The sequence below is a fragment of the Glandiceps talaboti genome, chromosome 15, assembly GCF_964340395.1.
Source record: "Glandiceps talaboti chromosome 15, keGlaTala1.1, whole genome shotgun sequence".
Lineage (NCBI taxonomy): Eukaryota > Metazoa > Hemichordata > Enteropneusta > Spengelidae > Glandiceps > Glandiceps talaboti.
Window position 1 is genome coordinate 23,965,660 of NC_135563.1, and position 22,904 is coordinate 23,988,563.

The 22,904-nt window shown below is 35.6% G+C and overlaps 3 protein-coding genes across 4 annotated transcripts; 1 reads left to right on the forward strand and 2 right to left on the reverse strand.

The window, feature by feature from the left end:
• Window positions 1-243: 243 nt before the first annotated feature.
• On the reverse strand, window positions 244-7,751 carry LOC144446454 (uncharacterized). Of its 2 annotated transcripts, XM_078136217.1 has the most exons (3): window positions 7,395-7,751; window positions 4,951-5,742; window positions 244-3,231 (listed from the first exon to the last, which is right to left on the reverse strand). In XM_078136217.1, the coding sequence occupies exons 2-3, from the start codon at window positions 5,730-5,732 to the stop codon at window positions 2,895-2,897; spliced, it is 1,119 nt and encodes a 372-aa protein (XP_077992343.1). In that variant the 5' UTR covers window positions 5,733-5,742; window positions 7,395-7,751; the 3' UTR covers window positions 244-2,894. The 2 variants fall into 2 exon arrangements, with proteins under 2 accessions (XP_077992343.1, XP_077992344.1); XM_078136218.1 differs by lacking the exon at window positions 7,395-7,751 and having other exon boundaries at window positions 4,951-5,849.
• Window positions 7,752-10,393: 2,642 nt separating this feature from the next.
• On the reverse strand, window positions 10,394-11,930 carry LOC144446370 (uncharacterized). The gene is made up of 2 exons (XM_078136117.1): window positions 11,167-11,930; window positions 10,394-10,978 (listed from the first exon to the last, which is right to left on the reverse strand). The coding sequence occupies exons 1-2, from the start codon at window positions 11,928-11,930 to the stop codon at window positions 10,642-10,644; spliced, it is 1,101 nt and encodes a 366-aa protein (XP_077992243.1). The 3' UTR covers window positions 10,394-10,641.
• Window positions 11,931-17,296: 5,366 nt separating this feature from the next.
• On the forward strand, window positions 17,297-21,565 carry LOC144446948 (uncharacterized). The gene is made up of 4 exons (XM_078136794.1): window positions 17,297-17,461; window positions 18,738-18,909; window positions 20,043-20,224; window positions 20,891-21,565. The coding sequence occupies exons 1-4, from the start codon at window positions 17,297-17,299 to the stop codon at window positions 21,059-21,061; spliced, it is 690 nt and encodes a 229-aa protein (XP_077992920.1). The 3' UTR covers window positions 21,062-21,565.
• The last annotated feature ends 1,339 nt before the right edge of the window (window positions 21,566-22,904 follow it).

Sequence of the window (22,904 nt, forward strand, 5' to 3'; positions counted from 1 at the left end):
AACACAAGCTGAGTTTCTACATAGTTGGGGTACTTTTTGCTGTATATTAAAAGGTGAATGTATACGGAGTACTATTAAAGCAGTCTTACTATTGGCAAACTTCAGACCTAGTATTGTAGCATACTATCTAAATGATTCAGTTTTAATTTACATACATATACAAACACTAAAACAGTGAGGAAAGCCTTATCTCATCAACTGAGCTTAATATGTCAGAAGAGGATTTTTAACAACAACAACAACAACAACAACAACAACAACAACAACATGCATCAACATTAACAATATACTAGAATAGATACTTAAGGTTTCATCGAAGTATTTCACACAAGTAAAAAAACTCAGCTGGTGCCACTTTAAGACAGGTTTATCTTTCATGATGAAGAGATGTGTCACAATATCAACAGTTTTCAACTGTACTGAGTACAACATCACAAGTACAAATCATATGAAAACAGGAACAAAACAACTCATGACTTTAGATATCAAACTGGTACCTTTATCTGAGGTAACCATCATGAGAAAAATTACTCAAAAATTAAATAAAATATAAATTCTTTTTTTTTGTTTATATATATATATATATACACATCTGTAACAATGAAGAGCCCATCTGTTTTTGCAACATTAATCTGTTATCATACAACTGAAATACATACATTCTGTTTAAACATATACTTTTCTGGCAGTCAGATACAATACTTGTTGGCAAAATAATAACATCTTAAGAGAAATGGGCGAAATATCATACAGGCCAGCTGTACACGATGTTTGTCCTTTTTGAAATCATAATACTCCCTTTATGATACTGGGTGAGTACTTATTCAATGAAAGTCTGCAAGGACTAAGTACACACTTTCAAATTCAGTTTTAATGTTTTTAGTAGTTTTAAACTTTTTTGCAGAACATCTGCAGAAAATGAATACAAAAAGGCTTAAATCTTTGACTAGTTTCCGACAGTGACCTCAGTGGACTTTTTCAAGATATCTATTCAGATTATATTTTGCAGAATTATGTATGAGATAGACAACAAATAAGACATAAACTTAAGAAAATATATACCATAGAATATTGATTCTAGGGGTTTATTTCAATTGAATAGACTATAATATTAATAATAAACTCTTGTCAATGTGACATCTATTGCAGATTTGCAATTTTTGCTGTTCAAAATACCAACAAACAAAAGTCAACTTTTTTTCTTCAAATTAACAAATTTGTAACATGTGTATTATTCAAATGCAAACACAATACATATGTACAATACCTATATATACATATGGCTTTTCAGGTAGCCAATCTTATTCAAACTACAGCTCACAATTGTAGAAATGATAAAAAAAGACCATAAGTGAAAATCTGACAAAAAAGAAATTGTTCATAAATGGAAAGTAGAGTAACTATCTAGTCATTTGACCACCGAATTGTCTCAAGATTTTCTTAAGTCAAGGAAGTTACATACAAGATTTTTGGATCACTTTTAATAGAGAAACCATTTATGATAGCAACTTTGTTGACACACATTACAAATATCGCTAAAAATAAGAAACTCTTCTGCAATTTTTTCAACAAAATTTGGCAGTTGAGAGAAAACAATTGTCCCTAAGTTCTTCACTATTGAACTATGCCTTCCTACATACATGTATAGATCTTTGGTATTTTTCATGGCATGATGTAAATTTTCTGAAATTATGTCACTCGGCAGTATTGTAAGGGCACGTCGTTGGACTAAAAATACTTATTTTCATCCTATTAAACACTACTTTATTAGACAGTCAAATGCTATTAATTTCCTGCATATTTTTGCTGCTCTGTTCTGCAATTAGTTGAAATGAAATACCCTCTGATTCCAGACTCTATTTTTCCAGTTTATGAAAATACCCTATAGCTGGCATGGATTCCAGGTAACTTGATTGGACATTTCAAGGCAAAATATAGCCATGCCCTCTTTTTTTGTTTGCTACCCTATTCTGAAATACCCAGTATAATGTGGTTTGCCTCCAGGTCAGTGTTTTAAAGTTTATGTAAATACCCTGTATATGTACTTGGCATGGATTCTGGGCTATTTAATTTTAGATTTCGAGGCATTAAATTTGCTGTATTTTCTGTTGTGTTCTATTCTGCACATAGAGTACATGAAGGATCCAATTTGACTCCAGGTTGCTATGTGCTAGGACTTTGGTGGAAGTTTTTGGTTGCCCTGTTGTACAATTATGATTCAGGGAGAACTAGTACTTTGTTTTCATTCCAAGTTATGTTGTACTTTGTTCACACTGAATGTTCCAACTCCTAATATGTTGTACTTTCCTAATTACAACAATAAACCTTGTTATAATGTTTGAAAATGAGAGGGTATCACGCATGACACAACACATGTAGATAAGCACAAGCATGAGGACAACTTAATTGTCCTCATTAGCATGTCAAAGGTCAACAATATCACATGAATTCAAAGGTCAACTAGGTCACATTAATTCAAAGGTCAAACTTTACTACATCAGGTTTGATTGCTGTTTACATATCCTTGATATCACCTACCTACAAAGAATAAGACAGCATTAATGTTCATGTTACAGTCATGAAACATCTCATAACTCTCAAACCTGTGTTTTTGCCAGAGTTCCCCCACGTTTTACAAGGATTCCCCTTCCCCATCAAGTGGTGCAAGATATGCAATTCTATGCAAATTTTGCCAGATTTCCCTCCTCAAATACTGGGGTCCTCAAACCTTAGCGAAAACAATGGTAGACAATATAAGGAAAAAAGACACCTCTGTTGAACAAATATGTACAAACAGAGTGTGAAGAGAACAACCCTGTGCCCACATCCACAACTGCTGATCTCTGTACTGTGCATTTATAAGTTAACTCAAAAACAAACACTTTTGATTGAAATTACATAGAAGATGGTGACAGGAAGTTCATTTCAGCTTTTGATAGAAACTTTTCTTTCAAGGTTTGAGCTGAATCTATGGTTGTTTCATTTTGCTTGATGTCAGGTGGAAAAAATGATACATCTTCCCTCTGGTGAAAGAATGTCTTTGATGTTGCAGTGAATCCTTCTTGGACAACTCGCTGTAGTAAATTTAGCTGCTTAGCTTCATCTTGCTGTACACATACTTGTTCACTTGGAGGTTGATAGACTGGACCAACTCCAAATAGTCTCTTCTTGTCTGGTTGTAATTCCACTGGTACACAATTCATATTTTCTGCTGACAACTCATGACGTGATCTAAAATTACGATGAAAAAAGAAAGAAGATTAAACATATATGTATGAAATTGAAGAAAGAAATGTCACACACACACACACACACACACACACACTGCTGATATTAGAAATGATGTAGAATTTTTATCTTTTTTCTTGAAGGTTGCAAGTATCTTGCTTTCATTGATTTCGGTAATATAAAACCTTTTCATTGATCAACCGTTCCATTTACCATATGATATCTTTAAAATTATAAGTGCATATATAATAATACTATTTCTCTGATTTTACAAATGTATCAACGATTGCTTGCATCAGTGTGTGTGTGCATACGACTGGTATTTGTACCACAGTGCAACACTGAAAACATCACTTACAGTAGGTGAGCACTGCAGGTATATGAAACTATGATTGTACAGTTATATACCAGTATGCAAATCAGTATGTGAGAACTACAGTCTACTGGTATATGAAATTGTGATTGTGCAGTAAAATATTCTAGTATGCAAATCAGTATGTGAGCACTGCAGGTATATGAAACAATGATTGTACAGTTATATACCAGTATGCAAATCAGTATGTGAGCACTACAGGTATGTGAAATTGTGATTGTACATAAGGTTATATACTAGTATGCAAATCAGTATGTGAGCACTACAGGTATGTGAAATTGTGATTGTACATAAGGTTATATACTAGTATGCAAATCAGTATGTGAGCACTACAGGTATGTGAAATTGTGATTGTACATAAGGTTATATACTAGTATGCAAATCAGTATGTGAGCACTACAGGTATGTGAAATTGTGATTGTACATAAGGTTATATACCAGTATGCAAATCAGTATGTGAGCACTACAGGTATGTGAAATTGTGATTGTACATAAGGTTATATACTAGTATGCAAATCAGTATGTGAGCACTACAGGTATGTGAAATTGTGATTGTACATAAGGTTATATACCAGTATGCAAATCAGTATGTGAGCACTACAGGTATGTGAAATTGTGATTGTACATAAGGTTATATACTAGTATGCAAATCAGTATGTGAGCACTACAGGTATGTGAAATTGTGATTGTACATAAGGTTATATACTAGTATGCAAATCAGTATGTGAGCACTACAGGTATGTGAAATTGTGATTGTACATAAGGTTATATACTAGTATGCAAATCAGTATGTGAGCACTACAGGTATGTGAAATTGTGATTGTACATAAGGTTATATACTAGTATGCAAATCAGTATGTGAGCACTACAGGTATGTGAAATTGTGATTGTACATAAGGTTATATACTAGTATGCAAATCAGTATGTGAGCACTACAGGTATGTGAAATTGTGATTGTACATAAGGTTATATACTAGTATGCAAATCAGTATGTGAGCACTACAGGTATGTGAAATTGTGATTGTACATAAGGTTATATACTAGTATGCAAATCAGTATGTGAGCACTACAGGTATGTGAAATTGTGATTGTACATAAGGTTATATACTAGTATGCAAATCAGTATGTGAGCACTACAGGTATGTGAAATTGTGATTGTACATAAGGTTATATACTAGTATGCAAATCTGTATGTGAGCACTGTAGGTATATGAAATTGTGATTGTACAGTTATATACCATTGACAAACACTGTATTTATTCATTGTAATATGAATTTATTAATAAATTATTGCAATGAATTTATTGATAAAAGACAGCAATATCTGAACATTATTTATTGAAACTTACTTTAATCTTGGTGAAGCTCTTGGAGTATGGATTGGAGAGCTTTCAATACTTGAAGCTGGTGTGAATATACCAGATGCTGGTGTTGCTGAACCACTTCTACTCACTGCATCCATATATGGTATCTCTACCTCTGAACCGTCAGGTAAAGTTACTGTAGCTATTTCTAACTCTTCTTCAAATGAGGAGAGTGCCACTAAACTGCTGTTTCTACTGTTTCTACTTCCCATCACACTGTAGCCTAGCTCAATACCACCTACAGCTTCATCATATAAATCGTTATCATAAACGTAGTCATCACGTCCCATCATCAGTTCTCTATTCAGTTCCTTCAAGTACAACTCTCTCTGTTTTTCATCTTGGGGCAATGATTTTTTCATATCATGGATATTAGCATATGAAGAAGATCGTTTTGCAAGAGGCAGTGGAGATGGAGGTGGAGTAGAAAAACCCTTCTCTCTTGGTAATCCATAACCATGGCCTTTCTTTCCCAAATTCTGATCATCACTAGACACACTTCGTTCAGGTTTCCATTGTGTCACTGTAGATTCACTTTTGGCTCTATCTTCTGTAGCAGTCTCCTCCATATGTTTATCAACGAGTGATTGGTACTTGTGGGGGTGTTTTTTCATTAACCAGCCAAAGTCAAAAACCTGTTTTAGATGTTGAGGGGAGGGTTCGTGGGATGGTGCTGCTTCAGTGATTTGGTATCTTTCTGACCTTGCTTGGAACATGGAGGATTTCAACCTAGGAATGTCTGGGTTATCAGTATCAAATGCATCCATGTTGGCGAGTCTGAAAAAATGAACACACCATTGAATACATGTATGTAAGATGTGGCTATGTCTATGTTATTTACTAAAGTATTATGTGTATTAATGACTGCCTACAACTGAGGGAAGGCTTTGTAAACATTATGCCCCAATACTTTTCTTCAATCAGGCATGGAAAATATGAGTGACATAGGGGGCCTTGTTACTATGAGTCAAAAGACAAGTAGTGACAAAACGTTTTGGTCATGAGCATTTCCTAACACAATGAAGAAAAATGCTATGCTAACTAATATAATTTGACATATTTTGAACACAGCAGACCCAAAGATGTAGATGTAGATGTAGATGTACCAATATACATTGTACATAGAACAATCAGGATTCACTAGTTCCACATTTTTGTTCTACTGCATTCAACTTTGCTTAAATTTTTAAATCCCACCAAAAAACTTAAACTTGCAGTGGCAAAATAACAGAATCATCAAAATAATAGTATCGGTGTGCTTTCTGAATAAAGTAACAAGGACATCAAAACCTCTTGTAGTTAATTCAACCCTCTCTTGATCAAATGAACATCTTACTCCAAACAAATTCATTTTCTGTAAAACAATTGCAAATCAGCTGCCAAACTCTAGTCTAGACCAGGGTCAAAATACTACATGTGGTATTGAATCAACTTTTTATCACAGTCCAGTTCAATCTCACGTTTTTGAGTAGCCAATCAGGATGAGTGTTATGTTGGCAGCTGAGCACACTGAAGAAATTGAAAAAAAATGTACACACAGAGGATTGCTTTGACGACACGACCTGTTGGTTGAAGTGCTGTCTCTCTGAATGATTTTGAAAGAAGTGTGCTGATTGGTTGAAGAAACTTTTCAAGATCCTCAAGATTCAAATGAGTTTTCTATTACACAGGGTCAGATGTGGGAAGGTGGCGATCACCCGGAACAAAACAAAAGACACAAAATGATGGAAATAGAGGTAAATATTAAAGACATCTAGCCGCTTTCACCATATCAGATTTTGATCAGGTTGTCATTGCTAATTACAATAGGGCTTGAAGCTCTTACCACTTTGCTTTGGGAGAACACAAATATACCGGTATCTAGTCATCGGATCTAGTCCTGCTTGCAGATGGAGTAAGTTAGTACTCGATTCTGACAATGTCCCTCTCCTTTCTCTACCTCTGTGTTTAGGGACATTGTCAGAAATGAGCACCGTACTCCATCTGCAAGCAAGACTAGGTGCAAATACATATATGAGTATATATAAGCATTTATATTTGAATGGAACACATAATCAATTTTATGAGCGTATATATCTATCTACTATAGCATACAGTATATAATTTCACCATCAATTCAACAATTCGAATCCTTGTAGACGTATCATTTTTGGGTTACATAATCACATCGCTGCTGCACTGTCAAGGGAAAGTCCCCTAAAATATTACAACTTTGTCAATCCTTCATTGAAATGCAATGAAGAAATTTGACAACGGGACTTGAACTGTCATTGTCAAAACGTCACACTGATTTGCCGTACTTAGTAGTACTATAGCTAAGTATTACTACCACTAGTAGTACTACTACTAGCAACTGTAGTGTGAACGTAAATGTTGTCGATATAATTCACAATGGATTTTAAGTTCGATTAAAAAGAAAATATAATTACCTTTCAATGGAATACGGAATCAATTTTATATGCACACTTGATGTTATTATTTGCTAAGACGAAAACAAATATACCGGTTGAGTCTTGCGACGTTGTAACTTGACAAGGTCAAACAGTCACGGAAGATCTATTAGAATTTTAAGGAAAATTGCACGCTTCCGTCCAATCCAAAAACGAACCGGCGAACGGTAAATTTACCGTAAAAATCGCGTAACGTACAATCCATCAGAAAGTATGCTATGTAGATATGGAGTAAAACTCCCCGAGAAGACTACGTATCTTCATCTTAAGGGACGAAGAAGGCTAGAGTAAAATGAAAACAAAGGTGCAGACGGAGAATCGACATCATCAGTCGTATCCTCAATAACAATGCTCACGCAATGCATGTGACAAACGAGCGAGATTTTGCGAGAAGTTATGAGAATTAAAATATAGCAAGGCCTTTTTGACATGTTTTGATACGATCGCCACGCTAAGCTAGCTCTCTCCCGGTTCTTGATATTTTCAAACATCAACCAGATTTTATTTTCATGATATTATCTTGAAACAAGGTTATCATTATTCAAAATATTCCCGGCAGAGAAACCCTGCACAGCAAAACCCACTCGCCATATGCAGCGCCTCCTTGCGGTCATTTCTTCCCTCCACCCGTACCCACTCCAGGGAGGAACTTCAAGAAATGACCGCAGGGAGGCGCTGCATATAGAGAATGGGAGAGAAACCGGAGGGGGGGGGGGGGAATCGAAGGGGGGGGGGGGGGTTGCACTGAAGAAATGGGACTACGAAGGAGCGGGGGCTTGAACATTCTGATAGTCTGAAAGAAGAGGAGGGGGAAACAAAACATTTGAACCAAATTTAAATATCGAGAGCCATTTATTTCTTATCGGTTGGATGACGAGAAAAGACATTGACATACTTTATATTGTGTAAAAATAATATCACTGTTCTGTCACAGAATAGCTTGATTAGAGTATATCACGGGTCTCAGTATACGATAAGTCAGAATTACGTTGACGATATCATTGTTCTGTTACAGAATAGCTTGATTTAAGGGAGTATATGGTCTCAGTATACGATATAAAGTCAGAATGACGTTAACGATATCATTTTAAGTTAATTAACACCGATGTCATGACTTTTATCGTTTTACTTAATCCAATCGCATAGAAAAATTATGACATCATTGTTTAATAATAGACATGTACACTCTTTATTAAGATAAGGGTTTTGACATTAAAGGCCAGTAGTACATAGGATTTAGAGTGGAAAAAGCTATCATCTCGTTCGGAGATGTAACTACTGTCGAACCATAAATCTTTGTCTGTTGAGCTATTTCCGGTGTGCTCGTGTGATATCCAGTACAAGATTAACCTTGTATGTGGTGGTGTGTAGGATAGGCTGAACATTCACTACTGCATTTAGCGTGAAGAAGAGAATAACGAAATAGGTGTGAATTCAACAAAGGTGACATTATTACCCCTATAATTGTTCAGCTCTTGACCTAATGGTTTTGTCACTACGATTCGAAGACGAGAAGTAACAAGCCTCACTTAGGTCACCTGTATTTTCGTTGGCTGAACGAAGAAAATATTATGTAAATAATCATTCATATGAAATAATCTGACTACTTCATGGTAGCTCTAATGTTGTCACTGAGGATTGCACCATGGGTGTCTGTGAGCTTGGTGTTACAAAATAACAGAAATAAAAAAAAAATTAAATTAGAAAGCTTTCATCATTCAATATTTAAAAAAACTCTCATAGGTTTGTTATTTGTTACACCAGTGCCACAGGCACCACGCGCATAGCCATAAATTCAAATCATACATGTTAAGTCCGTAAGGTGAATAATATAACATATGACGTATGGCGTTACGGCATTTCTGTGAGGCAAACGTCAACAACAAATTGATATCAAATAGATTAAATAAGTTTATTATATATTCATCATAATATAAATCATTAAATAAATTCCTCAAACGAAATAAAAGATATACATGGCTCAATAAATCGTTTCATTTTTCCGTACACATACTTGCTCAGCTTATGTTAGTACTGTATCAAAATTAGTAAATTTCTAACATCATATAAAATGGTAGATGGCAGTTTAGTGTATTATACACATCTCATGGTGTGTGGCAGTGTCAGTGTATGAGAAGAGACAAGTAACAAATATAGGTGTGAAATGAGTGAAACCTATTCCGGGAAATATGTCATTATTTACTGCCATTTCGATTTGACTGGTTTTGTCATTTTAGTTGTGATGAATTCCAGTCAAGTGATAGACTCATAAATTTGGATATTGTTTATTTCGATTATCCAGAATTGAAATAATTCAGTGACCTCTGAAATGATATCTCGAATTCAACAAAATCTCACTCTTGACTATAAAATCTCTTGTGATTGCGAAAATGAATTTTGCGAAAACCAATACGACAATACTTTTATTATTATAGTTTGTGCAACTGCCTAGGTTATTTTGATCATTCATGAGCAAAGGACAAACAGATGAACAAAGGAAGGAGTAAATTTGCCATTCGCAACCAGTATAATCCATTGTCTACCACAGACCTTTATATATACAAACAACCATTAGTATTGGGAGGGCGCTGGCAAAGCCGACCAGTTAAAATTGATAAGAATATGAAATAGTGTGAAAATCTATGGTAACATGACGCAGACCCACTAGTATTGTATAATGGTTGAAGTACTCTATCAAAACGCTAACAAATGAAACATAAGTTCAGTTTGCTAGTCTTGTACAAGGACAGCATTTCACCTGAGGACCTCAGGTAAGCACTGCACCACTATTCTCTAGACCTAGATCCGTCTAGGTCATGACAAACGGTGATCAACTTAAATATTAAAGTCATTACAAAGAAAGCAGGCGAAATATTAAGACTCACCGTTTTGTAAAATACAGTTTTACTCTATTATTGAAACAAAAATCCCACTTCTACGACATTTTGTAAAGACTACAAAAACACATATTTACAACTTTTGTCTTTCTAGAATTAGATGTTGGCACACACGGCAACATATGACAATTAGTAACTGATAGGACGAAACACATTTCAACACAACTTTAAAAAAAGTATTACATAGCCTAGAGTTGTCACACTTGCACTTCAGCAGAAAGAGTCTGACAAAAGCTCATAAAATTGAGGAAACAGCTTGGTGCACACATTGTCCGAAATTGCACATATTTATTTTGTACTCATACAGGTTGACGATAGCTTAATAAATATTACATTGAAGATGGAGAAAGAAAGTTCATTTCTGATCTTGATAAAAACTTTTCTTTTATACTTTGAGTTGAGTCTAAAGCTGTCTCATTGTTTTGGGGGTCAGGTGGGAGGGGTGTAGCATCCTCCTGATGGGGAAAGGATGTGTTTGATGTTGCAGTGAATCCCCTTTGAATAATTCGCTGTAGTAAATTTAGCTGCTTAGCTTCATCTTGCTGTACACATACTTGTTCACTTGGAGGTTGATAGACTGGACCAACTCCAAATAGTCTCTTTCTGTCTGGTTGTAATTCCACTGGTACACAATTCATATTTTCTCCTGACAACTCATGACGTGATCTAAAATGTTAAAACAACCAGAATTACTGCTTTTGTCATTTTATGCTGTTAGAGAATGAACTGCAAGATATATCTAGATATAAAAGTTATAGCACTTAGACTCTGCTATCTGTCTAGGCCCAGCCAACCAACCAACATACATGGCTCGACTTAGCCAAGTCTCTGGGCTATAACTTATGGATAATTACCTTAATTTCAGCGATACTTTTGGCGAGGGGACCGGAGATTGTTCATCACTTGAGGCTGATGTAAAATCATCAACTGGCGGGATTACTGAACCCCTTCTACTCCCTTCTTCATTATTGGTCAATTCCAACTCTGAAGTTTCATGCAGCGTCTCTGAAGTTATTTCAAATTCTTCTTCAAATGTCGGCAGTGGAACAAAGCTGCTGTTTCTGCGTCCCATCATTATATATTCCGTACTACCTGTAGTTTCATCATATATATCATTATCATAAACGTAGGCATCACGTCCCATCACAAGTTCTCTATTCAGTTCCTTCAAGTACAACTCTCTCTGTTTTTCATCTTGGGGCAATGATTTTTTCATATCATGGATATTAGCATATGAAGAAGATCGTTTGGCAAAAGATTGTGTGGGTGTTGGAGTTGAGGTTGACGTTGAGGTTGAGGATGAGAAAGTCTTTTCACTTGTCAACCTCTGATTTCTTTTCTTTGCTAACTTCTGATCATCATTAGATACACTTCGTTCATATTTCCTTTCTGCTTCAGTACCTGTCTCCTCCATATGTTTATCAACGAGTGATTGGTACTTGTGGGGGTGTTTTTTCATTAACCAGCCAAAGTCAAAAACCTGTTTCAGATATTGAGGGGAGGGTTCGTGGGATGGTGCTGCTTCAGTTATTTGGTATCTTTCTGGCCTTGCTTGGAACTCAATGGAGGAGGATTTCAACATAGGAATGTCTGGACTGTCAAAATCAAACGAATCCATGGTGAGTCTGAAAAAAGAAATATATATCAACATCTCCTGGCGAGTGATTTACTCACGAAACAGGCTTGTAGAGACGAAAAACCGACTTGATTTTCTTCTACCCTCAACATATATATATATATATATATATATATATATATATGCTGTAATAAAGTTATTTATAATATTATTAATCTTGGTATGGTTGCCCAAACATCAGGTGTATATCAATAGCATAAACTGAACACTACCCATGATATTATGTTGCCCGGAAGATGGCCATGTATATCAATTGATGTCTAGGCAACTTCTTTCATATAGGCCAAGAATTGCATTAACAGAAACTAAAAACGTGGAATCATGGAAATAGACAACGCGATTTAGGTTACATAGTTGAGAATAGTTTACCCGGAATTGATACATTCTCACATTTTAAATACTTTGACTTATTTTCGGACTTTTAACAAGTTGTTATTTTTCTATCCCCTTCAGGCCGTAATCTGTTCGTTCCCTAACACGGGGTGGGTGGGGGTAAAGCTAGCAACGGTTATCCTAATATTCCGACTTGTTTGGTCTCGTGACTGTTTTCAAATATCGTATACATGTCGTTAATGTTTAACATTCAACATTTTGAAGACAGTTGCAAAATAAAATTCCATCGTCTAACTTTTTTAAATGTACCTAGGCTATTTACCGATTATGCATAAGCTTATATGACTGCTATACACAGTTTCGAGTTTGTTTCGTTACGATATCATTTTATCAGACTGTGTTCATGCATGTCAAAATCAAATATTTAATATAGAAATGCAAGTAAACTGTGCAAATCTATCATCATATCTGCAAACAATGGTATAGAGAACAGCATAATCATTAACAACAACAACAACAACAACAACAACAACAACAACAATAACAAATTAATGGCATTGTAAACTTACTGTATAGGTTATCCAACATAGGATTTACATATAAAAATCTATAGAATTCACCTTTCGATGTTTTAGTTCAAGTGTAGAACCTGTTTATTAAATAAGCTGTCCGAGTGAACTTCACCTAATACCACGTTTCCCCTGATCATCAAGTTATCACCACAAAGGAAGCCGCGGTAGCCTACAATAGTAGGAAATGCAACTTGGCTCCGCGCAAATGTATAGAAGTAATGACATACCTAGTTGTACTTCCTTTACCACGTTACCAATGGCAACGGACGTCGGCTTACAATGGTAGGTATACTGTATTATGACTATCGTTTTGTATGTGTTGAGATGCAAACACGTGTGATTTATTACTTGCGTAGGATCTAGGAGCATGATACGATGGTGATATAGCTTCTATCAGGACGCGAACATAGGACTATTCTATTCTAATGTATATGTGGGCCATGACCTGTTAAATAGTAGTCTATCTGGCGTTTGCTTTAAAATGTGTAAATGTTCACGGCCCAGTTTGTTTGTCGGTTAAAAGCTCAAAATCAGATTGCAGCTACACTGTACTGCAACTATAAGTAAATCATATTATCGAAATGTAGAAAATGTACTGGCCATGCATGGCCATGGACAAGACTAGTTCGACTGAACTATTCCCACGGTCCACATAATCGCTAACAGTTATATATGTACTTCTTGCATTCATTTTCTATATTTGTATCATATGGACGTTCTTTGAAGACTTCGCTTATTTTGTTATCTGGTGAAATAAATGTAATTAATTCATCCATCCATCCATCCATCCATCCATTAACCCTTCCATCCAGTCAGCCAGTCAGCCAGCCAGCCGCCCGCCCACCCACCCACCCACCCACCCATCTACCTACCCCCTACCTCCCTCCCTCCCTCCCTCCCTCACTCACTCACTCACTCACTCACTCACTCACTCACTCACTCACTCACTCACTCACTCACTCACTCACTCACTCACTCACTCACTCACTCACTCACTCATTCATTCATTCATTCATTCATTCATTCATTCATTCATAAGTGGAGTCATGATGGGTGAATGGTTAGAGTGGCCGGCTTTGAATCTGCAGATTGCAGGTTCGAGCCCCGTCGCTGCCATTTGTTTCTGAATGGCTAAAATCCTTGGGCAAGGTTTGAACCACGATTGTGCCTCAGATAACCCAGCTGTATAATTGGGTACCTGGTTATAGATTTAGGTCTATGCTAGGGATAATAATAACTCGACCCTCATGAAAAGAGGCATTATACCTATGGAGGGAGGGAGGTAGGGGGTAGGTAGATGGGTGGGTGGGTGGGTGGGCGCAGTGAAACGATTGGGTGACGCAGTATTATAAACATAGCTTAGTACCGTGGTGACATTCACAGTGTAGGGCCTAGCAGAGATATTATGGGTCGATCAGTCAGGACGTCAGACAGCGAACAAAGGTTATAGCACAACAGAAAAATTGCACGTACGTACGTACATGCATATTTACGAAAATAAACGTCGACTTTCAGACAACGAAACGCAGAATTCACTGTACAAAGGTAAATTCACTATCTAGATATGGAGATAAACTTCCCAACTACACTTACACTGCACGTGTCCATTGATATGCAAGCTTAAGGTTGCAAGAAGACTGCTCACAATGACGACTGTGCCCTGGTTTTTGGCAATACTACTCATGTGACAAACAATCGAGACCACGGACAGTTGCGAGACCTGACGAGAAATTGTGAGACTTACAACATTTTGAACGGAACCATTACGACGGTGGATCAGATAATAATCACGAACCATTAATTTTTAATTTTAGAAAAACTTATTTGTCAGAAAAAAATATGCAGATTTGTTTGTAGTTTATTGATTGTAAATCAGTTGAAACATGGCGAATATTTTAGGTAGGTCGTTATTAAAAACATAATATGACGTTTTCCAGAAACATTTTACTATCTAATGATAACGAAAAACGCGGTATTGATTAAAAATTGTTACTATTCACGACTACCAATTATGGTCGGCCCATCAATCCATGGTGATGGTAGGTCAAGTTGTTTTGCTTTGAATACTTGTATGGTGATCTACCGGTGCATTATTTTGTGATTTTATGCTGAACAGACATATTATCCTGCATACAACATGTACTTGACACAAGTGTGGCTTCTTTGTCTATGTGGACATAAATGTTGCCTGTATCTACCTCAGACAAAGAAAATTGTTCTTTTTGTGTGTATATATCTACAGAGTAAACTACTACAGAAAGTACTCTTAAATACGAAAAAAAACTACTACGTAAAGTTTATCATCGATCAGTCCTGTAAGATTGATACATCAGGTTTATATTCATCTTCTAAAAGACACTGCTTTCTGCTAGTACGGAAAGATCTAAAAATTATCTTGAAATGTAATGTACATGGTCGATCTTGATTCTGGGCAGAAACAGCATCCCCATGGTAGCTAGTGGGGAGGGTGTGAGAGGGGTGTCTGTAAACACTTTTTTGAAAATAAGGACATGTAGGAGGCCATTTAGTGTCATAAATTTCAAACCATAAACATCATTGTCGAAAGCCATAGAGTACATGAAAATCGTCTTTAATACCCAACTTTTACTCTCAATACATTATACAACTGTATGGTTATATTATCTACACTTTACTTATACAGAAATACTATTGGCATACACACACATTCGCTTGGCTTTTGCAGATGATACTAAGGTATTCAGAGATATTTTTGTGAAAGACTGTGACAAGTTAAAGAGTGATATTAATAATATGTTCTACTGGACAGACAAGTCATTGTTGAAATTTCACCCTGGAAAATATGGGTCTATGAGAATTGGTAGGACAAATGTGAGTGACAGATCGTACATGACGGGTCACGACAAGTATATTCTGAAGAAAAAAAAACTGTCAGAGGAAAAAGACGTTTGAGTAGTAGAGTAGAGACACTAGAATCTCCCTTGTTACTACTATGTAACATGGGTCTTGTGATTTTGTACGTTACATTTACTCTTTACAATGTATTTCTTCTGGGTGTTTATTTTAAATTATTTTTTATTGATCTCTCTAACATCTAGTCTGGTTGCCAACTGTCGTCTAACCACATGTGAGTGAAGGTATAAATCGTAACGATACTGTGTAGGAACTAGACTATAATAAGGGGAGAACCATTTGATTTCTGGGGGGGGGGGTATGGAGGAAGTAGGTATGGGAGCAAATTTTTTTCCAGTCAGAGTGACAGCAATTTTTTTCTACTGTCAGTCCTGCATCAATTTTTTTTTTCAAATGAAGTAGCAGTGCAAATTTTTTTTTTTAAATTAGTCATTAAGTTTGTAATGCGTTGTTCATACCAATACCACGTCACAATGGTTCACAGCTGTACCTCTAAATAACTTGTTCTGTGCAAGTAGAAGAATTAGCAGTTAGTATGATAGACGTCTGTCTACCAACCATACTTCTGCTACTTAAATTTATAAGAGATTTATATTTAAAGAAACATTTATTGATTTTAACACGTTTATTGACTATATAGTGCATGCTTTAATGATAAGTGCTGGGAAAAAACAGGAATTTATACTTGTATTAAAAACATTTGAGGCGCCTATGGCGAAGCGCCGCCAAAGAATACATGAGAATAAGGTTTCCAAATTTACTCATTTCTGGTACATTGTGACAATTTTTTTTTTCACTTCTGTCTGTTATGACAATTTTTTCTCTCAAGCCATTACAGGATCAATTTTTTTTCTGGTTCACCTGGAAACAATTTTTTTTCTTCTCAAAATCCTCCATACCCCCCCCCCCAGAAATCAAATGGTTCTCCCCTAAGGCTTTAATACATCCATGGTTATATTAATCATTTTCTACTCTACTCAATTTCTGTTAACACACATGCCAGAATTCTCGTATTCTTTATATAAAACTCTTGATTACATAGTATTCAATCAACCAATCTTTATTACATTTTGTACCCTACACACACTACCAGAGAGTGTGTACAAATTTTGAAAAACAAAATGAAGTATGAAAGGTTCACAAATTGATAAAAAGTACGGTAGAGAATTCTCGTTATATATAAATGTTTGAGAACGATATCTCAATTACTCGCTTACTTGTGGATTGATATAATATCTACTCTACGACAGCGTAGTCGTAGACCATGACTATCAATTTATACCACACTGACGAGGAAGAAATCAATGTTCAACGGGGAGCATCTGTGTTTCTGTGTTTCCCAGCACAGCCTCCTTTCAAGCAAATATTTTGATATAACAAAATTCTCCTATATTTAACATTTTCGGTATATTTTTTTTCAAACTATTGATACTTAGATAATTTGTAAACATATATAGTGTTTTATAGTTTATTTTAAAAATAAATATACACTAATTGATATTCTAAGTCAGGTACTAAAGAATATAGCCTGCGAACGTGGACAAATTAAACATGGCGGCGGTGCTGGAGTGGTTCAAAAACTTGAGTACATCTAAGAAAGTAGTTGTTCTCGGAGCAGGTATTGTAACTGCGGCTGGCGTTATCCGTTATTTTCGAAAAATGGAAGAGGGTTCGTCAGAAGATGAATATGATGGGGGTTTTGAAGTAATACATACGGTGCGTATTAGCTTTACACTTGCAATGTGTAGTGTACACTGTTTACACTCGCTTTCGGTTTGTACTAAATTACTAGACTGGTATAACGCATTTGAAGCCCTACAAATTTGGAGTCACAAAACGTCCATGAGTGTGAACTTGAACAAATACATAGCCCCTTGTTCTATGTAAAATTCCGTGTTGTTGGGTGTCCCCAAAGGTTATTGCACTTTTATGTAGATTTTTTTTCTGGCTGGAATCACAATTGCACAAACATTCAAATTTCAATAAATTGAATAACATTTAGCATAACAACGGCGCTCCCACTAAATGTATACTCCCATTGTAGGGCCTGATTGAACATGTGAAATAGAAAATTAACAGTTCTAACTGAGGTGTCGTTAACAACACTGTCGTCATGTTGTCCGCTCACCTGAGGCATGGAAGTATAGCCCACCCCTGAACTGAAGTATGGGCAGTGCATTTGTATACGTGTACGGTGTAGTACTGTCATCTTCCCCATGTATTGCGACCACAGTCCTGTACTGACCTTTATTGTGAATGATTTGTAATATTAGTGTAGCTAATTTGAAGGCAGTGTGATATTTTGATAAACAAGCTCAAATCCTTCTAGGAACCTAGCATTATATAAGGGACTGTAACTGCACATAACCTCAGACCACTAAAAAGACATAACAGTCCCTCTATATATGCCCCATATGATATATCACTTATCAAGGACAGGAATCATGCCACCATACTTCAACTTCAAACACACCACATTGCAATATAATATTAATTAACCCTCTTATGTCAAGTTCATCTGAAAGATAATGGCTGTGGCAAGATTATGTGGTTACATTGATGAATTTTACACAAATTTTGTGAAAATGAAAAAAAAAATGTTTTAAATATAAAATTTTATGTCTAGATATGTTTCTCTGGTATGCACAAAGCACATTCATGTTATATTAAGTTGCTATTTTTTTAAAGGTGAAACTTGGAAATTTATTTATGTATTGTTGGTATGACATATGTTTGTTTCCATGGAAATGTAATTTGTCATATGGGAGAAGCATAAATGAATGTATAATGTTTACTATTGTTATGTTCCCCTGGTACTTTGGTTTCCTCCTGCATTAACACTGAACCCATGTGGGATGGCCCTCACTGGACTTCTTGGGAGACAAGTGTTTATATACTTAAAGAACTATCCAGTATAAATAAAGATTATTATTATATTATATTATATTATTATGTTGTCAGCTTGTAAATTGTGGAACATTTTGATTTACAGGGTGAAGAAGCACTAGAGAAACGAGTACTTGTGGTAGGGCTAGATGGTGCTGGTAAAACTAGTATTCTGTCTTGTCTGGCTAATCAAGAAAATAAAGAAGAAACAAAACCTACCGAAGGTTTCCATGTGATTGTGTTGCAAACACAAGGTGTAGCAGTCAATGTATGGGAAGGTGAGTTGAGTCATTGTATTTATTCATGTGTACCAGACCTATGGCCACTGTTGTATGCTATACAGGTGTATATGTCTGTGGTGAATTTTTGCTTAGGTTATGGAATCTTGGTAACAAAGAGAATGGATTTGTTGTAACTGACAAGTTCCCCATAAATTGTAGTATTGTACCATAGACCCTCCACAAATGTGGTTCTATGATTGTACCATAATTTTGCATAACTGTAGGGAATCCAGGCAGGTTTTACATATTTATTGCCCTTAGTGTGAACATTGTTATGTATTGCTGCATCATTCAAGACACTGTTAATTTACTTTCTTGTATAGAATTGTTCAGTTAGTAGACGTACTGGATAGATAAGTTATAGGACTCTGTACTTGAAATTAGGGGCACTAAATAAATGTCCACCAAAAGAGTGACAAGGTTGTCAGTTTGATATGTAATTGCATTTATGTTAGAGATTCTAACTCTAATGCTATCTAAAACCCAATCCTCACTATAACTCCCTAGCTTAGTACTAGTAGGTTATTTTTTGTACCATCAGTTAGCCCAAAGACTTGGCTATCTGACTTGACATACTGGTTTCTATGAACTGCTTTGTCAAGTGAGATACTGAGATAGTCAAGTCTCTGGGCAACCTGTTAACTTTTCTATGCTCTTAGATACAAATTAGCTTATGTAGGGGTTCTAACTTGAGTCCAACCCTAACTGTAATTCCCTAGCTTTGAGATAAATATGTATCTTTTGTATCATGAGTCCACAGAACTGCATCATTACCATTAAGATTATTAGTAAACCTCAAACAATAAGCTATGATCTGTCTGTGCATCCCATGGAGTGATGGACACCAAGTTGAGTTAGTTCTTCATCGTAACCCCTAGAGTAGACTGTGTAAGATATGTCATATCTTTCTGCTCTCTTTGACCTTATTGTTGTGAGTGGTGGCTGGATTGGGCAGCCTGACCAGCTAAGACTAGCTTCATCCAAAGATTCAAACTATGAATATGACCTAATTGTGGACAGTTTCACTAAATATACACTCAAAAATATATTTGACCAGCATGGTGCATTGTTACTGTACTCATGTTGGTGTTCAACATAAAGACAATGTGTGTCCTTTCCTTTGATTTCAGTTGGAGGCAAAGAGAATGTACGGTCATACTGGGAAAACTTTACCAAAGATACAGAAGTCTTACTTTATGTAGTAGATTCGACTGATGCTGAGAGATTTCCACTGGCTAGAGATGAACTAAAAAGATTGTTACAAGATGAAAAATTGATAGGTGTTCCTCTTGTTGTCGTTGCAAATAAACAGGTATGTTACTATGGAAACATGCATAAGTAAATAACATAAGTTTGTTATTGGTAAATCTTGTTCTGATCTCTAGGATTAAGTATGTTGATAATGTGATGTTGACTGGTTAGCTGCCATCACATTAATTCATTGTAATGACTTTCGAATATTTCTCACTGAAAAGTCCATTCCATCTTTTCATGGATAGATTCTATAAAACTAGCAATAATCCTTAGTGATTGAATCATCACTTTTGTATGAAATGCTAAGTGCTTTTCCTCAAATAAAGTATGTAGCTCTTCACATGGGCAAGTGCAGTAATACTCAATACTTGTTATAATACCTTTTTAATTATTATAGAATTTCCTATATTACAGCAATTCAAGGATGCCATCAAAACAAAATAACTTGTTCACATCTTACTATTACACATATGGACCATAGGATATAGATGAATTTAGGTGTGTTTTGTCGGTAGCATCGTTGTCCAGTCACTGAATATATTTTGATGAGATTTAGTGTAGAAGTAGAAGTTTACAGTCATTATGTGAATGAAACTGATAACATGGAAAGCTTTAATTCATTTGCACCACTATCAATGCTTTTTCAAAATTGAGAAAAAAACAAACACTCATTAATAAATCATGACACGTCTCAAATAAAATCTAACACTATTTTTTTTTGCAGGATTTGCTTGGTGCCAAGAATGCAGGTGAAATACGTGAAGAGTTAGATCTGCAAGCCATTGCTCCAGATCGAGAAATACATATTGTAGAGACCCAAGTTCCGCTCAGGTCCACACAGTTAGGAATAAGCACATTAGAAGATTTACTAGCAAAACTGGGTAAATCGACATAGTAGTTACAGCAACCTCATTGAAAACTGACCGGCCATTTTGCTAAATCACTTGGTAACTTAGTAATCATTTGACAGTTTGTTTGACTGGATCAACATCTCATGAAATCGTAGACATTGTCACAGCAGGGCTGTCATCTCCAGTGATAACACTTGAGTACATTTTATAGGAAAGCATAAATATTTGAAGCACAAAAATACGTAGCCATAATGCTATATAAAGCATAAGAATAATGCATTGATAGTGTGTAGCATTGAAAGTTATTTCAGGATTCAATTTTTGAGTCCTTTCACATGTCTATACCAGCCAGTAGTAATGTTATGACTCGGCCATGGCTATCTCTCAGTGAAGTTGATACTGTGGTACAGGCATGTCTGGGTTTCCTAGTACTGTAGATGTGATAGCCACTTGGAAAACAACATTGCCATGTGATGAAAATAATTTACCCACTGATTTGGCCATATTACTGGTCGGAAAGTAGAGGGAACTGCTGTAACACTTTACACTGGGAGGTTGTACATTTTATATATTTTGGCCATCCTTTTGTACTGATGTGTAAATCCTACTATTATTTTGATTAGATAATTTGATTGATATATGTGTTTGCTGTGTTATAAGCTCTTTCATTAATTTTTAAACCAATTTGAGGAGAAATAGATGAAAATGGAAATGAAAATTATTATATGAAATTATGAAAATAATGTATATAATTAATTGTACTGTTTACTTGTATCTAGTGTATTGAAATTGTATGTATAGATTGGAAGACTTCAAGAATACTGATAATGTGAGGGATAGATACAGATGATAAGTTTAGATGTTGACTGGAAAATAAGTCAAATCAGTTGAACAAATGGCATTTGTTGTAGGCTAGATGGTTGAGCTGGCAAGCATCTTATTACTTTAGAGGTTATCCATTGGTTTGGAATCAAAAGATCTTGCATCGCATGTATAGTGTGTCAAATGGATGTATGTTGTTCATTCTATGCTAAATTTTAAATTGTCACCAACAGCTGTATTTAATCCAATTGGAGCATGACATTATCACACCCACACTTCAAACTTGAAGGTGGTGTTATTATGTAAACATAATTTGCATATCAGGATTGTGTTTTTCTTGAATGGATTACCCAATTACAAGGCCTGTCAAGGTGTGATGGGTTACAACTGACATCCACTTTTCACACTTTTGACAACAAGTCGTCAAGCTAGCTTTTCACTTGATCAGAACCATTTACCGTGAGTGGTGAGATTTTTAGATTCAAAACTAACAGATTGCCTCTAGACTAGTGTTCTCCCCATACAGCCTGTGAACTCAGTAATCTAAATGTAGTGTTTTTCTCATGAATACCATGTGTAGCCACATAATTAATTATTTTATGTTGATTTTCACATGGTGCCTAGATTATGTCACATTATGCCTAGATTATGTTGATTATGTCACATTATGCCTAGATTATGTTGATTATGTCACATTATGCCTAGATTATGTTGATTATGTCACATTATGCCTAGATTATGTTGTTTGTGCCAAGTTACCTTGATGTGACCTAGTTTACTGTATATATCATGTGACTTTGTACAAATAACTCTGTATGTCAATATGTGATATGCTGATTTTATACTGATTTTAACAGTTGCAGATATTGAGGCTAGGCCAAACAATACTGAATTGAATTAAATTACTGAGTTCTCATGTTTGATGGCGAAAATATTGACATGTTGACAATCCACCATCTACAGAGACTATTAAACAAAAGGATGTGTACATACTTTAACACAGTGACCATATGGATGAGAATTGGGTATTTATTTTCCAATTTTAATTTGTATAACAACTCTCTT